At 36.2% G+C, this 19391-nt stretch overlaps 1 protein-coding gene across 1 annotated transcript in view; it reads right to left on the bottom strand.

The window, feature by feature from the left end:
- eIF3f1 (eukaryotic translation initiation factor 3 subunit f1) overlaps positions 1-17205 on the bottom strand; it is a 58458-nt gene extending 41253 nt beyond the window's left edge. The window contains exon 1 of the mRNA XM_081771893.1: positions 17048-17205. Within this exon, the coding sequence (XP_081628019.1) occupies positions 17048-17156 (109 nt within the window). The 5' untranslated portion in view covers positions 17157-17205. The remainder of the gene's footprint in view (positions 1-17047) is intronic.
- Positions 17206-19391: the final 2186 nt, after the last annotated feature.

Raw genomic sequence — 19391 nt, forward strand, 5'->3', positions numbered from 1 at the left:
AACTTGTCTGTGAATGTTATGGTGAAATTTTACTTTGAGTGTGCCTCTACGTATCAATGTGCCTTTTAATATTACTTCGTAATATATATTTTGTCTATGTAGGTGACTTGTGTAGGTTAGGGAAAATTGTACTTTGAACGTGCCTTGAAATATTTTGTCGTGTGCCTTTTCATATTGCCTCATAATATAGGTTAGGGAAAATTGTACTATGAACGTGCCTTTTAATATTTTTGTCTATGTGAGTAACTCGTATTTTGAACATATGCCTTTTCATATTGTCTCGTAATACATTTTGTTTGTGTAGGTTAGGGAAAATTTTCATTTTTAAACGTGTCTTTAAATCTTAATGTGCCTTTTCATATTGCCTTGTGACATATATTTCGTCTTTGTAGGTTAGGGAAATTTTAAGTTAATGTGCCTTTTGCTATTGATATTGCCTCGTGATATGTATATATTCGGTTTGTGCAGATTCGGTAAAACTTTACGTTGGACGTACCTCTGGATTTCAATATTATTGTTTCTAAAAATATTACTTCGTGCTATGTTTTGTCTTTGTAGGTTGGGTAAAGGTTTAATTTAAACGTGCCATTAGTACGGTATGAAATTAGCTGTTCGACACTACGTACTAAGTGCATATTTGCCTCGTCGGAAGTGAATATAGTTGAAATGTCACTCAACTTGCCGTTCTTGAATAAAATGTAATTTGTTATATGTATCCATCGCTCTCAAAAATCAACAAATTGTGAATTTAAAAATGATAGTAATTTCGATAATGACGTTCTAGTTTTTTTTATGATATGTAAACCCTGTCGTAGAGAGGTAGACGTATAGTTTTTTTTTTTCTTCCATAGTAGATGTATTATGTGCCGATGCATAAGCTAAAATAATGTAATATATGCTACTTACTTACCTTTAAGTTGGAATAAAAATGTAGTAGCAATAATACAAGCTTATGTCGTTGCTTTATTGAATGACAGGGGTTATAAGTAACGAACGTCCAAAATAATAATCATAATTTATAAATGAATGAGTAGAGAGGATGGACCACTAGTTCTTGAGTGATCGTGAATTAAATATGTATTAATTAAGATATTGAAATTTGAGAATCTAGATAATGTTTTATGCTAGATTAATGCAATAACAGAATTCCATAAAATGTCTTTGACATACTGCGATGTAGGCAAATAATATTTAACAACAATATTATTTTTTTTCTGATACCTGTTATGATGTAATTGTTTAATGATTGGCACGAATAAATAGTCACGATAACTTGACTTTATAATTTCAAATACTGTTCATAAACTTAAGCTTATACAATTCTAACTATTCGTTTTTTTTAAGCAATGTATAATTTAAGTCTAACAACGCTGTCTTCTTTCACTCTTGTTTGGCCGCTAAACAAGAACTTGAAATCTTCCGATATCTTCCGTTGCGCGTGTGAATTAAAATTCTGTTGGGTTAGATTAGCCCTAGTAAATAATAACATTTTTTTTCCTCCTCTTTCTAAATATAAACGTATTATATTTTATACGTTAGAAACAGTTAAGAAATCTAAAGCTAATATAACCTGATTTTATATATATATATATATATATATATATATATATATATATATATATATATATATATATATATATATACATATATATATACAATACCCTGACATTGTGTTGTGATATAGTAGGAAGATTGGAGTGGAGATGGAATATATTCTTGGGACCCTTAACTGACTGCTGAAAACCGCTTCTCGATATCTTTTTCTATTACGATCAACGTAAAAACTAGAAATTATTGATTCTTACCACTTCAGGTTTGAATATCGCCTCCATTAACGAACTTGATTCCTAAATTTGACCTACACACAGACCAAATTTGTAGTGATCCATCAAGTAGTTCTTGAGATCCCCCCACCTCTTTTTGTCAGACGGAGACACGGAGAAGATTAATATAGAGAGGAGCTTTGGTAAACCAAACTCTTTAAAAATCAGCGGACTCAAGCCTGCCGGAACATTAAGTAAATCCCCAAGCATAAAATGAAAACAAACAAACTTACTAACCTGTAGAAAGTCAAGTTTATGAATCAAGAACCCCAATTATATACGGATCAGGGTAGCAAAGACAAGCAAGGGGCTATATTAATCTTCAGGCTTGAAAAACCCACTCGCCTGCTCGCCAGTGGCGTGTACTTTCTTTTTTTAAGATTTGGCGAGTAAAGTCTGTGTGAACATTGAGTACAAAATGGTCTGGCTAGTACTTCCAGACAAGATTTTTCAAACCCTCTTAATCTTCTATATTACAGTATATAAAAGAGTAAATACACTAACACTCACTGATTCACTCATCAACATATCTCCGAAACTATTAAGTGTACAACCTTAAAATACTGTACAAACGTTCCCCCTTAGCTCCTAGGTTGAAATACAGACGGAATTTTGCCAAATGCCTTAAGAGAGGATAACGGGGCTTGAATGATATTTTGCTGTTCGCCAGATCTCCGAAACTACTATGCGTGCTATCTTGAAATTTAGTATAAATTTTCTCCTTACGGTTTAAGCCATAGAAACGACAGAATACATTGAAATGTAGGTCCTAAAGGGGGGTAACGGGCTGGAATGATTAATTGTCATTCATCACATCTCCGAAACTACCAGGCGTACAACCTTGAAATTTGGCATAAATGTTCTTCTTACACTCTAGACTGTACATAAGATGAGATTTATCAAACTCAGACCCTAAATGGAGATAAGCGATAACCGCACTTCAATCATAATCTGCCGTTAGCCAGTTCTCAGAAAATGTTATGTGTAGAATCTCAATCTTGTACAAATGTTCCTCTCGGTTCCTACGCTGTAAATAAGATAAAATCTTACGAAATGTGGCCCCTACGAGGGGATAACGACAGAGTTTGAAAAAACCCGATATTTTTGAAAAAAACCAACCCACGTGGGCCCATATGGGTTTTTCGGGTTTAATTAGATTGTCAGTGTCGCGACTTGCAACAATTTTCTGTTCACTACTGTTTTGAAAAAATGGCCGACATTTTGAAATTTTAGATTGGATCATCGAGAAAATCTATACAGCAAATGTAGAATGTCTCTTGCTTCTACCTGAAAAATTTCAACTTAATAGTCCGAAAATTGCACCCTGTACCGTGGATACCCGGTAGTTGAAAAATGGCCGCCATTTTGAAATTTTACGTTGGATCGCCGCCAATATATATATATAGCTAATTTAGAGTGTCTCGTGCTTCTACTCTGAAAATTTCTATTTAAAAACCGAAAATTGCACTTTGTAGCGCTGATATCCGCTATTTAAAAAGATGGCCGCCATTTTGAAATTTTACGTTGGTACGCCCCCAAAATCTATACAGGAAATTTAGTGCGTCTCGTGCTTGTACCCTGAAAATTTAAACTTAAAAGACCGAAAGATGTGTGTGTGGTAGAGGCAGACAAACGAACAAAGGGTAGATTGAGTCATCTCAGGAACCTTAGTAACGTTCGCCAAATATGAATACCAAATATATTAATTTAAAACAAAGATATAATTCATGTGTATATAAAAGTTATAGTTACTGTCTTGGAGGGAATGTTATTTTTTTGTGTATCGAAGTTTTCGTCATTTCGGGGCTCAAACAAGCCAAAGGCTGAAATAACGGCGGGAATGGGTGCACAAATGAGCCAAAACCTAAATAAGAACTTTTAGCCTAATCTCAATATTATTCACTCATATTTAGATTAGGCATGGTTTGACTCACAAAAGCTTTTATAATAAATTCTATTTTGTATTATATCAGGACAGTCTGAATTAAATCACTCATACTGATAAACAAAATGCAGTGTTTCACAATCACAGTTGAATGCAGTTTAGACTAGAGACAATTTTTAAATCAATATTCCACACTTGTCCCTGCATAAAGGTAATGTGATTAACATTATATTATAAGTAGCTCCTGTTTAATAGCTTTACTGGAGAATCTTAGATGGCGCAAACAATTTAAACTTTGGATTGAAATGTACGCGTATTGCGAAGCACAAAGAATTCATATTTTTGCATCACACTAACTATCTAAACATAACTTAATTCTTTCAAATTCCCTCCGTAACCCTATTTTATTTCATGTCGATGTCTATAATTCCTCAGAGAAAGTGTGTGTCATTACAAATAAATAAAAATAAAATAACAAAAAGTGGTAGTGTTTCTTGTAGCCATCTTTTCAAGATAGTATGAAAAAGTCTGTTATTCGCCGGCAAAAAAGAACCAAATGCTCGAACCAAAGATCCATAAGTGATTTGGGGACGAAAGACCTGCTAAGCCCGATCTACATGAGGCTGCTGAGGCCAACTGAAACAAAGTTCGGTAAAAAAGAGCGCAGTTTCCAAAGTCAGTGGTATCGCACAAAACCTTGATTACAATATTCCGTTTTAATAGACTAAGCATTCCGATATTCTTGTTGGAAGTTTTTAAGAACAATCTACAGGATCATACTTTTACTGTGACAGAATTTTATAATTGGAGTCAGCATTGGAGCTGGGCAAGGGAATTCATAAGCATGCTTCCTCTAAAAGTCACACAGAAGGAATTCAAATTTGGGAAAACTTAAATTAAAATTTTGCAGAAGAAAGATGTCAATATAATTCTAGATGCGGAAAACACAATAAGAAACCGGAATCGTCAAGTGTGTAGCTGAGATTGTACAGTTTCTTGTAGTAAATAAGCTACCATATCACGTGGACTCGAAGATCTGCAATAATTAAATCCTTTACAGCACTGTTCAAGAAAACAACAGAAAAAGATTCGAAACTGAAGTCCATAGTTATGCACACTCCTCCGAGCACTCAATATACGTTACCTGAAGTTCAGAACGAAATAGTAGATCGTGTTGGCAAAAATGGACTGGACAAAACAGGAACACAAATATCATGAAAGTAAATCACATTTCTTTCCTTGAAAGTATATGAAACATGAGATTCCTCTGATGTGGAAAATTTGTCAGTGGTTCTCAGATTTGTGAAGAAAGGAAAGATGCATAAACACTCTTTTTTTTTTTTTTTTTTTCAATTACAGAATTTATTTACTAAAAGCATCCTTGAAAAATACATTTGAAGATTTTTTTAAAGCAGGATTCCGAAAAGAAATAATTTGTCTGTATTATGAGGGTGCTAGTGTGAAGGCAGGGTGCAAGGTAAGTATTCAAGAACTATTGCAAGAACCGCTTCAAAAATCAGTCCCTTACATTCATTGCTATAATTGTCTATTTCATATTGTAATAATTCATGTTTGTTCAGTGATCCCTAATGTAAAAGAATATTTTCAATTAGACAAGTAGCTGTACAGGTTTTTCAGAACATTTTAGTGTCACGGATGTACAAAGGCCAGAAGCTCAAGAGGTTGACGGATCAAGATGGGCTCAACACTTGGAAATACTGAAAACTATTCAAGAGAATTTTGATGATATAAGGACGTGTAAGTTTAAGACCTTGATACAATATAAACTCTTTCATGTTAAATTGTAGGCAATATGGCAGGGTTTGCTGGTTTAAACCAAACAACGAAAAATGTTCGTAAAATCTTGATGAACACACATTTGTGGGTTATAAAGTTTCACTCTCGTATATTATTCGTATTATATTCAGATTAAATTCCCCATTCATTATTCATATTATATTACAAAAGCAACGTTTGTTTTTGTATAAGTTTATGAATGTTTCTTTTGCGATTTTTTTTTATAGTTTATCATTATTGTTATGCAATTGCAATCAAAGAAATTCTAAATATTGTTTCGCTTCAATGTTTACTATTGATGAACCACATCGAAATGCCGTACTTTGGGGGAAGGGGGGGGCAGGTCATACAAACACAACGAGAAGCATTTATTGAAATCAGAATTATTATTTTTTTTTATCTATTTATGTATAAATGTCACAGAGTCAAGTTGGATTCAAATAATTCGTATCTTTATTCACTTTTCTTACTGATATGCAAATTAAGTCGTTGTATTTCTTTAACTTGGACTAATAAAAGTAGTAGTGAACTAACTTGAACTAAATTAGTTCTTCTGTACTCTGCAGTATTTTGAAATTGTTCATATGCAATTCTGTATAATGGTTTCACTTGTGCAACTGTTTTATCTTTCTTCCTTCTGAAATGACTCTTGACAATTATATTGACAAATATGTAAAGATTAGTACAACGTATTTTTATCAGGAGTCCTTCGCGAGTGAGTCGGCAGACATATCGCATTTATGGCCAATTAGTCCCGGTTTCGAATTCAAATGGAGGACAATTTCTCTCGGATGTAAGCCGAGAAGCGGTTTGGATTCCGCTTTAAGCTTATATGACCCCTTCCAGCATAATTCGGTTGTTGCATAACAACATCAAGGCGAAATAAACTTGTTTCTGTCCATATGTGACATAAATACATAGAGCAAATTATCTAAAAAAAAAACATGGTTTAAAAAAAAAATTTTTTTTTTTACTTTTTCAATAAAAACCATGGTTTTTGCCAAGCCTGCAATATGGACATCCAAGGACAATGCCCGTTTTTTCTTCTTTCTTTTTTTATTTCTCGTGTCAAAGGGACTTAGGTCCTGTAAATACTGAATTAGGTATCTATTGAAGCTACGGAACTTTCAAGAAAGTGTTGCACATTAGAATCTGTTTCACTACCGCTCTAATGATACAAATGATATCCACATTTGAGTCAACTAACAGTGCATTACAAGATAGAGAAATGCATCTCGAAAAAGCAGATCCAGTTGTAAGGTCTTATCTGTCAGTTTTGGAGCAGAAAAGACAGTATGGATTTAACAACATGCTTACTACAGCCAAAGATAAATTACAGAAGATCTGCACTAAAATATCAGATCCTGAGTTCCTTCCATTGAAGGAAATTCGAAAGATCCAGCTGTCTTTAAAGATTTTGTTGCTGAAGAATTTCTAAACACGACTGAAGATCAAGCAATTCCCTAAAGCAAATTTTTAGTTTATCCAACAAGAGCAACAATAATATTTTAAAGATCTTAGATATGCTGCATTCGTATAAAATTGTTTTTCTCAATGTGTATACATCATATGCAGGAGCTGTAACAATTAGTGCTTCCACAGTAAAATATGAGAACACATTTTCTTGCTTTAGAAGGGTTCTTACACCACAAATAAAATCAGGCTTCACAATTGAAAATCTAACCTTGTTCTGTTCACTCGAAAAACAATACTCGCACACTTTAGATATGGAACTCTTTGTCGACAAATTCCAACAGCTCTCGACGAGTACAACTATAAGGTTTGTGCCCTAAGAAAAATAGTACGGCTTATTCGATTTACAACTTCCGAAAAATGGAAGAAATGTAGGCAGCATTTGGCTACAATATGAGTGAGGAAATTAACAGTTGTGCGAACTAAGTTATTGTGTACATTTTTAAAATTCTTTTTATGGTTTAAATCCTTTTTGAAGTGCGGCTAGGCTGACGAAGACTATGTTCTTCGAAAGTACTTCCTAGAGATAAGGTGTGTTTCTTGCGGTAACTATTAGACTTTTACTTACATTATTTCTAATCATTATCACCGCTCGCAATATAATAAATTATTGTTTTTGCTATAAAAATGAAGGGCTACATAATGCCGACGATGTTTCCTTGTGATATTACGGATTCAATAATAATAATAATAATAATAATAATAAAAATTCCGTATGAATACATTCTAAATCAGCTACCATCTTAGGCAATCTGTAGAATGACTATATTAATGTGTACCGCAATGTGTAATGAAACAAAATATTTAACCGAATTGGAAAATGTGAATAAAATAGGCAATGTATAAAGTGAAGGCAGTTTGAATATTCTTTAGGATTCATAATCAATGGAAAATTGAGAGTGCCTTGACTTCTACAATGCAAATGATCGGCTATGACTTCTAGAACTAGAAAGACGTATAAATGTTGACATGACGGAAAAATCATATAAAAACTACCGGATTCTCTTCCGGGTATTGGAAGTTCTATTTTGACGTCGAGACTCTGAGTCAGAGCATTCATAATGTTTTTTTTTTTTTTTTTTTTTTTTTTCCGTCATTCTGTCCATTAGAGGTTCTATTTGAAAGGGAGTATGAAAATTTTGAGAGATGAATCCTGACATCAAATCCAGTAGAAAAGTTCCTATAAACATGAGTCGAATTCCGCTTAGTTTTCGAGTTACAGGGTTTCCAACTCGGGAATAAAATCGGCTTGCGACAATGGAAAATAAAATATAAATTTCATGTTAAATCAGAAACTATGTGCTAAAGTTATGACGAAGTTCAGAAAGTTGATTTGTATCAATATGATAATTTTTACGTGCGTTGCAATTCGGTTGGCAGTGTTGCCAACTTGCTAGAACTTTTATTTGTGACACTACTCCAAATGACATTACGTGTTTTTTATTTGATATTTGGTTTTCTTTAATGATTGCAAACATCACATGAAGCACAACTTTTCCTCCCACATCACCACAGTTTTCGAAAACTTACATGTATTTCATTAAAAGGTTTATCTCGTGCGTTATTGATAGTTTGCATCATTACGTGTGAATTTCACTTGATGTTTGCCATCACTAGTAAAACCAAAATGTCGAATAAAAACTACGTCTATGTAAGTTGTAATAATAATAAGAAGAAGAAGAAGAAGAAATATTTTTTATTATTGCAAAACCTCTCGCAACTCCACGCATCAAGTTCGAACTTAATCAAGAAGTTCTGCTGCAACCACGAAACAGTTTATTACGAGATTCGGTGTCGTGAACATCGTCCTAGTGTTCTCTGGAACCATGAAAATTGTTTTCACTAGTAACATGACATTTTAGTGCACTAATTACAATGTTTGTGTGAATAACAATGGGGAAGTCCTACACAGAGAAAATCCGTTCTCCGTACAGCGGTATATTGTATAAATATACGGTATCCTCTTGCTTACTATAGAAATCACTACGGAGCATACGTTATCCGTATGCTACATAGGCACTGCCCTTAGATGTTACATCATCCAGTTGCAGGATGTCTGACATCTAACAGTTTTCCGTATATCACATGCATATACTTATGTTACCTTCGTCAGCTATATGTTATATACACGTCCATTTGTATGTGAGATCCTGACCGCCTACATTGTTTCATACAGAAAGTACGTACAGATGGAACACTTGTACAGAAAGCATTATAAAACATGCATTTTCAGTTATACGTCTGTTGTACATTGTCCAAAAATTACAGGAATTACGCATGTAATTTATCTTTTTTAAGTGCGCCACCTACATTTTTTTCTCAGTGTATTACAGTAAAGACCGTATTAAATGTGTTGATGATTCTAAAAGGCATAAGATAATTGTGTACAGAAAGAATTCTTGACAAACATTTTATCTTGCGGTAAAATATAGTATTGCGTACAGCGCGTCTGCCAAAACGTAGTATTAGGATAGGATGATTATTCGTGTATTGAGTATTTACCGTGAACAATGTGAATGTGCGTGATACATTGGTGACCACGAAAGAAGATGTAAATATGAAATTATGCACCAGCAAGATAAAGAATTTGTTCCTCTGAATGTAGATTTGGAAACCATTAACTTGACAGTTAACATGCTAAACATGAATGTGCCCCCATTAAAACGGCCGTCATCGGTGAAATCTAGACTACAGTTAAGGATTCACATCTCAAAATTTTCCATACTGCCTTTCAAATCGCCTTGTGTACAGGACACAAATAATCATCCTCCCCTAATAATACGTTTGGGCTGACACGCTGTAAGCAATCCATATATTTTACCGCAAGATATTTTTTTTTTTTTTTTTGTCTAGAGTTCTTTCTGTGCACAATCATCTTACGGCTTTTAGCATAATCAACACATTTAATACGGTACTTACTGTAATAGGACTTCCCTATTGTTATTCACACAAACTCTTAACTAGTGCGCTACAATGTCATGCTACTAGTGTAAACAATTTTCATGCTTCCAGAGAACACTAGGACGATGTTCACGACACCGAATCACACAAACTATCAATAACGCACGAGATAAAACCTTTTAATGAAATACATGTAAGTTTTCGAAAACTGTGGTGATGTGAGGGAAAATTGTGCTTCGTGTGATGTTTGCAACCATTAATGATACCAAATATCAAATAAAAACCACGTAGTGCCATTTGGAAACAAATAAAAGTTCTACCAAGTTGGCAACACTGCCAACCGAATTGCAACGCACGTAAAAATCATCATATTGATACAAATCAACTTTCTGAACTTTATCAAAGCTTTAACACACAGTTTCTGATTTAACGCGAAATGTATATTTTATTTTCTATTGTCCCGAATCGATTTTGGGTCCCGAGTTGGAAACCCTGTAACTCGAAAACGATGCGGAATTCAACTCATGTTTATAGGAACTTTTCTACTAGATTTGATGTCAGGATTCATCTCTCAAAATTTTCATACTCCCTTTCAAATCACCTTGTGTATAGGACCTAAGTGCCCATAGGAAATATTTACATTGCAAGTACAAAACTCGAAATTTCAATAAGTAATTGCGAATGTTAGGGGCTGCAGCCCCATAAACGGTTAACGGATATTAAATACTTAGGTACTTCTCCAATACATGTAAAAAATTCCGATTTTTAAAAGGTGGTTTTTTTGAGAAAACGGCGTCTTCCAAACATGGCGTCTTAATGAAATTTTTAGCTTTTCATCGTGCTATAACGTGGGATGTAATAATCAGAAACGTAAGTCCTTTACATTTTCAAGAGACCTTATGGAGTAGATTTCGATGCTAGAAGCAGATGGTTGACATTGCTCGTGAGGACAAAAAAAAATGTTTGAAGTTAGCAAAAATTTCATCAAAGTTGGCCACATTGCGAGTAAATTGCGCGATTCCTATTGGACCAATGGACGAATTTTGGCCCTCCACCGAAACATACAACTTTATACTGTTCCTGCTATTGCGATTATGTTACTAAGTACACTCGTTTCTCTACAATAAAAGTTTTAATTGGGACTGACTTCATCGAGGGAGTCGAGGGACTCGGGGGAGTCGAGGGAGTAAAAATAATTACTAGAGGGAGTCGAGGGAGTAAAAATATTCACTCGAGGGAGTAAAAATATTCACTCAAGGGAGTAAAAATATTCACTCGAGGGAGCCGAGGGTGTAAAAATATTCACTCGAGGGAGTCGAGGGAGTAAAAATATTGACTCTAGGGAGTCGAGGGAGTAAAAATATTCACTCGAGAGAGTCGAGGGAGTAAAAATATTCACTCGAGGGAGTCGAGGGAGTAAAAATATTCACTCGAGGGAGTCAAGGGAGTAAAAATATTCACTCGAACGAGCCGAGGGTGTAAAAATATTCACTCGAGGGAGTCGAGGGAGTAAAAATATTCACTCGAGGGAGTCGAGGGAGTAAAAATATTCACTCGAGGGAGTCGAGGGAGTAAAAATATTCACTCGAGGGAGTCGAGGGAGTAAAAATATTCACTCGAGGGAGTCGAGGGAGTAAAATATTCACTCGAGGGAGCCGAGGGAGTAAAAATATTCACTCGAGGGAGTCGAGGGAGTAAAAATATTCACTCGAGGGAGTCGAGGGAGTAAAAATTTTCACTCGAGAGGGTTAAAATATTCACTTGAGGGAGCCGAGGGAGTAAAAATATTCACTCGAGGGAGTCGAGGGAATAAAAATATTCACTCGAGGGAGTCAAGGGAGTAAAAATATTCACTCGAGGGAGTCGAGGGAGTAAAAATATTCACTCGAGGGAGTAAAAATATTCACTCGAGGGAGTCAAGGGAGTAAAAATATTCACTCGAGGGAGCCGAGGGTGTAAAAATATTCACTCGAGGGAGTCGAGGGAGTAAAAATATTCACTCGAGGGAGTCGAGGGAGTAAAAACATTCACTCGAGGGAGTAAAAATATTCACTCGAAGGAGTCGAAGGAGTAAAAATTTTCACTCGAGGGAGTAAAAATATTCACTCGAGGGAGTCGAGGGAGTAAAAAAATTCACTCGAAAGAGTAAAAATATTCACTCTAAGGATTCGAGGGAGTAAAAATTTTCACTCGAGGGAGTAAAAATATTCACTCGATGGAGTCGTGCAAGTAAAAATATTCACTCGAGGGAGTAGAGGGAGTAAAAATATTCAATCGAGGGAGTCGAGGGAGTAAAAATATTCACTCGAGGGAGCTGAGGGAGTAAAAATTTTCACTCGAGAGGGTTAAAATATTCACTCGAGGGAGCCGAGGGAGTAAAAATATTCACTCGAGGGATTAAAAATATTCACTCGAGGGAGTCAAGGGAGTAAAAATATTCACTCGAGGGAGTCGAGGGAGTAAAAATATTCACTCGAGGGAGTCGAGGGAGTAAAAATATTCACTCGGGGGAGTCGACGGAGTAAAAATATTCACTCGAGGGAGGCGAGGGAGTAAAAATTTTCACTCGAGGGAGTAAAAATATTCACTCAAGGGAGCCGAGGGAGTAAAAATATTCACTCGGGGGAATTGAGGAAGTAAAAATATACACTCGAGGGAGTAAAAATATTCACTCGAAGGAGTCGAGGGAGTAAAAATATTCACTCGAGGGAGTCGAGGAAGTAAAAATATACACTCGAAAGAGTCGAGGCAGTAAAAATATTCACTCGAGGGAGCCGAGGGAGTAAAAATATTCACTCTAGGAATTCGAGGCAGTAAAAATATACACTCGAACGAGTCGAGGGAGTAAAAATATTCACTCGAGGGAGTCGAGGGAGTAAATATATTCACTCGAGGGAGTAAAAATATTCACTCGAAAGAGTAAAAATATTCACTCTAGGGATTCGAGGGAGTAAAAATTTGAACTCGAGGGAGAAAAATATTCACTTTAGGGAGTCGAGGGAGTAAAAATATTCACTCGTGGGAGGCGAGGCAGTAAAAATATTAACTTCAGGGAGTCCCTGGAGTGAATATTTTTACTCCCTCGACTCCCTCGAGTGAATATTTTTACTCCCTCGACTCCCTCGAGTGAATATTTTTACTCCCTCGACTCCCTCGAGTGAATAATTTTACTCCCTCGACTCCCTCAGTGAATATTTTTACTCCCTCGGCTCCCTTGAGTGAATATTTTTACTCCCTCGAGTGAAAATTTTTACTCCCTTGACTCAATCGAGTGAATATTTTTACTCCCTCTACTCCCTAGAGTCAATATTTTTACTCCCTTGACTCCTTCGAGTGAATATTTTTACTTCCTCGACTCCTTCGAGTGAATATTTTTACTCCCTCGACTCCCTCGAGTGAATATTTTTACTCCCTCGAGTGAATATTTTTACTCCCTCTACTCGTTCGAGTGTTTATTTTTACTGCCTCGACTCGTTCGAGTGTATATTTTTACTGCCTCGACTCGTTCGAGTGTAAATATTTACTGCATCGCCTCTTCGAGTGAATATTTTTACTTCCTCGACTCCCTCGAGTGAATATTTTTACTCCCTCGACTCCTTCGAGTGAATATTTTTACTCCCTCGACTCCCTCGAGTGTATATTTTTACTTCCTCAACTCCCTCGAGTGAATATTTTTACTCCCTCGGCTCCCTTGAGTGAATATTTTTACTCCCTCGAGTGAAAATTTTTACTCCCTCGACTCCCTCGAGTGAATATTTTACTCCCTCGGCTCCCTCGACTCCCTCGAGTGAATATTTTTACTCCCTCGAATTCCTAGAGTGAATATATTTACTCTTTCGAGTGAATATTTTTACTCCCTCGAATCCCTAGAGTGAATATTTTTACTCTTTCGAGTGAATATTTTTACTCTTTCGAGTGAATATTTTTACTCTTTCGAGTGAATATTTTTACTCCCTCGACTACCTCGAGTGAGTATTTTTACTCCCTCGACTCCCTCGAGTGTATATTTTTACTCCCTCGACTCCCTCGAGTGAATATTTTTACTCCCTCGAATCCCTAGAGTGAATATTTTTACTCTTTCGAGTGAATATATTTACTCCCTCGAATCCCTCGAGTGAATATTTTTACTCCCTCGACTCCCTCGAGTGAATATTTTTACTCCCTCGACTGAATATTTTTACTCCCTCGACTCCGTCAAGTGTATATTTTTACTCCCTCGACTCCCTCGAGTGAATATTTTTACTCCTTCGACTCCCTCGAGTGAATATTTTTACTCCCTCGACTCTCTCGAGTGTATATTTTGACTCTCTCGAGTGAATATTTTTACTCTCTAGACTCCCTCGAGTGAAAATTTTTACTCCCTCGAGTGAAAATTTTTACTCCCTCGACTCCCTAGAGTGAATATTTTTACTCCCTGGACTCCCTATAGTGAATATTTTTACTCCCTCGACTCCCTCGAGTGTATATTTTGTTTCCCTCGAGTGAATATTTTTACTCCCTGGACTCTCTCGAGTGAATATTTTTACTCCCTCGACTCCCTCGAGTGAATATTTTTACTCCCTCGACTCCCTCGAGTGTATATTTTTACTCCCTCGACTCCCTCGAGTGAATATTTTTACTCCTTCGACTGCCTCGAGTGAATATTTTTACTCCCTCGACTCCCTCGAGTGAATATTTTTACTCGCTCGACTCTCTCGAGTGAATATTTTTACTCCCTAGAGTGAATATTTTTACTCCCTCGACTCTCTCGAGTGAATATTTTTACTCCCTCGAGTCCCTCGAGTGAATATTTTTACTGCTTCGACTGCCTCAAGTGAATATTTTTACTCCCTCGACTCCCTCGAGTGAATATTTTTACTCGCTCGACTCTCTCGAGTGAATATTTTTACTCCCTAGAGTGAATATTTTTACTCCCTCGAGTGAATATTTTTACTCCCTCGCGTGAAAATTTTTTCTCCCTCGACTCCCTCGAGTGAATATTTTTACTCCCTCGGCTCCCTCGAGTGAATATTTTTACTGCCTCGACTCTTTCGAGTGTATATTTTTACTCCCTCGACTCCCTCGAGTGAATATTTTTACTCCCTCGACTCCCTCTAGTAATTATTTTTACTCCCTCGAGTCCCTCGACTCGCTCGAGTCCCTCGACTCCCTCGATGAAGTCAGTCCCGTTTTAATTTGACATGTTTTTCAGTTTTTCGAGCAATCCTAGAGGAGGGTGGCCATTTTGGAAGGCTGTATATCGAAGAAAAAATTTTTTCAGCAAAAAGAAAAAATATGGGTCTAATAATTTTGTATGTAAATTCTTATTTTAAAAAATAAGCTAAATCTGAGACAGTCGTGTGGACCACCCTGGACGATTTGAAATGGAATCACTCTTTACTAAACAAACAAAAAGTAGTTTGAAACTATCCATTCTTTCGTCTTATCGGTTGGCAAGCTTCCAGAGTAAGATTTTGAAAAAAAAAAAATATTCAAGAGGGGCATGTTTTGGCAATAATATCTCGAATATCGGCGGGAACTGTCTTTTACTATTTTAACTACTAGTTATTTTATACTTCAATTGGCAGCGCAGAACTGCTCATTGTTGGAACTTTAATCAACAATGGCGATACTGTTCTCAGTCGCTACATGTTAACCGTATTTAAACTGTCTATTTCGTTCTGTCTGCCATCTTCTGAGGCACAATCTTACAATCAAACAATTAATCCGGTGTATACATACCTTTGCAAGTGAAGTGAAATGAACTGAATTTCTTTCTCAGTACAGAGTGAAGTCAAATTTTCAGTACTTTTCAAGTTAAAATTCCGTTACAACTTATCTAGCACAGGAAGTCGCAGTTTAATTTTGATACTGATTTTTTTCTGCCAAACTTTTGCAGAGCCTGCGTATATCTTTTAAGAGGTTTACTTTTTTGTTTATCGTTCTGAATTTACCATAAATGTATTTTTTTCTTGCTAAATTTGTATTTCTTTTAGCATAGTGTTTCTGACTCACGCGATGACGCAACAGAGAAAAAATATCTCTTCAATCATAAATGGGAGGATGTGTCGTAATTGGCCCAATATTTAGGACATGTTAAACACAAATAATCGGAAATTGGGATAAGGGATGCCAAGCAACTCTTCTTATGTTACATTTTCAACTTCTTTATATATCCCTTGTGGGGCTTGTGTTAATATGTTTATTCAAAAATCGACCGTCGTTGACGCGCCTGCTCCCTGCGGACATACCCCCTAGCTAACGCGCGGGCCCTCCGTGCTGCGCTCCTGCCCTGACTCGGTTAGATAGCATTCGTGCACTTTAGTTGCCACCACAAGTTGGCTTGTGTGTTTTATGCACCATAGCTTTTGTACTAATGTTCACACTGTATTTATACTTACGAGTACATCATAGTTATAAATAACCAAATGGTAATCACTACCAAGTGAGCCAGAGTCACTACTAAAGTGATTTGGGGAATAAACTAAACAATATACCGTTTTACGTCCCACAATTATGCCGGTTATACTAAAGAAGAGGGTGATGAGAAATGAATGCAATAGTGGAACGGATTAAGTGGGAGGGAACGGGAGAACCCCGAAAAAAACCAGTAACACGGCGTTTGTCCACCACAACGCTCAACTGGCGCGAGCAGGGATCGAACAAGGGACCGCGCATCAGAGGTGAAAGCTTTACCACTGAGTCACTGCGGCCTTTATGTATGTATAAAGGAAATTATTACCTAAGTTATATTTTACCGTAATAATCCCGGTTACGAGCGTATTCTGGAGGACAGTTGGGAAAGAACGATGCCACTAGGGGCAGCCTACCCATGCCTACCATCGTTACAATTGAGGGGTAAATTTGGATACGGGCGTGAGAATAGAAAAACAAACGCCCTTATCCAACCAACGTATTGTCACAGTTTTTGGAGACAGGCGTTCGCTACAGAGCAGAAATATTAATTTAACACCATCTAGACAGATACGGACATACTCAAACTTGCAGAAAATATGTATAACTCATTTAACCAGAAATAGGTCGATACACCCTTATCCAAATTACCCCTTCACTATTACTATTATTGCCTATGAATGTCACTGGTAAACACGTTGACAGAAGCACTAAACATATGGTAATTTAATATGCTGAACTGAATTATTATTTTATTTCCGCAGCTTATGCTTACCTAATAGTGTACCAATAACACGATGTGCATCAGCATTTCTTCGTTCGTATGCATCTACAACTTGAAAAAGGACAACTGGATGCACTTTCACAACCAAACTCAACGCCATCTTTAACTTAGACGAAGGAACAGAGGATATGGAACATTACGTAGATGTTTCCGGTTGCGTTGCTATGTTGCCATGTCTTCAGAAACTACCTAAAGAAAAACTGAAAATTTTACTTCCTTTACCTTTCAATCCTTAAAATTCGATTTTGGGACTTTCTGTTACGGTTCGCGTCAAAGCAACGCAAAATCTGTGTTTTAGTTTGTTATCATAGTAACAAGCAGGCCCGTATTTATAATAATTTACCGCCCCTATCCGCACAGACATGTCTGAAACGAGGAAACAAGCCGTGATTTTGCACACATACCATCTCTTGTTGAGTAGCAATTTAAGTATTACAAATTACAACATAAATTTAAAATGCATAATTTTCTCAATAATGATTATGATGTGTTCTGCCCGAGGGAAGGTGTTTGACCCATAGGTCCATGGGCAAGGTGAACCCATGGTAGTTTGCCATTGCCTTTCATGGGATGATGAGGTACTAAGGACAGGACCAACAGCTTAACTTGTGATCCGAACCCAGAAACCCTTCATTACAAGGCAATGAGCTTAACCATGCATCCATTGAGAAAAAATAATTGTTTACATTATTCCCGTCAGTAATGATTTAATAGCATCTATATTAATAATACAATAAGCTGTCTGTTTGTAGTGCTTTTCAACTCAAGGACCATAATAAATAGAAACATGAAATTTTATTATGTTTTTAAAGCTCTCAGAGAAATGATCCAAATGACCTGTTCCAGGTATCTAGGACACCCTGAGCTGAGATATGGGGGTGAAAAGTTCCCATAAGAATAAGATTAGGGCATTTTAAAAATAATCGAAAATGACTAATATTAGAATTCAATTCATTGTTTTTGTGGTCGCTGAGATAAATAGTAACAGTTTTAATCCAATTCAACTTCAAGTTCATGTTCCACTTCCCAGGGAGGGGACGAAATTTTGAAAGTAATCGAAAACAACAGATATTAGTGTTGAATTCATAGTTTTCGAGGTCATTGAGTTTAACAGTATCAGCTTTCATAATGTTCAAGTTCATTCTGACCCCTTGGAATTGGGGTGGGTGAGGATGATTTTGAAAAATAATCAGATAAGCTAGCTAATTAATAACTACTGTAATTAGAGCAAATTAAACACATTAACATTTTCTCGCGTTTGCGCAGAACTCTGCGAATTGCTAGTTTTAAGTATTACTTTATTTTGAATCTTTCAAAAAAATCCAAAATGTTGCCGCCTCTGCTCGAGCACAGAATAGCACTTACCTAAATACGGGAATGGTAACAAGAGTTATAATAACTTAGATTTGAGTGTTTACGTTGCTTTACGCTTTGAATTTTTGTGTTGTCTGATGCGGAATGAAATCTATTGCGAAATGAATGAATGAGAATTACATAACTAATGTTCTAAGTTAGTAAATCATACTTGTATTACATACATAAGTAAATCAAGCCAGCATCATCAATTGGAAATTTCTCGAAACCTCTTATCAAATATTACGCAATAATTGCATGCAAACTCCAATAATATTATCCAATGTTTTTCTGGGATCACATTCCGTAACTAATTACGCAAAATTTGCTGATAGCAATTCAACACAAATAAATAAAACAAGCGATTATAACCGCTATGCCGATTATCGCAAACAAAAATGCAAATAGCTACAGACTGAAGTTTACAATTTAGCTCATTTTTCAGTGTTGAGTTGAGTTAAGGTCAGATTTAAGACGGACTACTCAGGGGACGGTAAAATATTCTCTCTCTCTCTCTCTCTCTCTCTCTCTGTCTTTTTTTCTTAAATCTCATATTGGGCTTTTGCATCACTGGAGCGTGAACTACTGGGGTTTAACGACCCTTAGCTTCCCTGGATTCACTTATGTGTCTGGGAAGTGTCTTCTTTATGTCCATATAATCTGCAATTTAACATGAAAAAATTCACAGTGTATCAAAGTTTTAAAATTGAACGTCCCTATTTAACATTAAGGCTGTATGAGATACTAAATTACATTTTGGCAAGAGATCTGAATTACATATACAGCACCTATCAGGAATTGTATTCTGAGGTTTCTCACGCTAAATGTAAAACATTAGCAGAAGGAGCTCTGAAATAGAGAGAACGTGGATACATAGGACCAACTTAAATGTTCATAAAGACATATTGTACCCTTTGATCATGGCTATTACATTATTTCATTTTAACGTACTACTAGGAGTTATGCATACTTACAAAACATT

Source organism: Thermobia domestica, chromosome 9 (assembly GCF_964235325.1).
Source record: "Thermobia domestica chromosome 9, izTheDome1.hap1.1, whole genome shotgun sequence".
In the NCBI taxonomy this organism is placed as follows: domain Eukaryota; kingdom Metazoa; phylum Arthropoda; class Insecta; order Zygentoma; family Lepismatidae; genus Thermobia; species Thermobia domestica.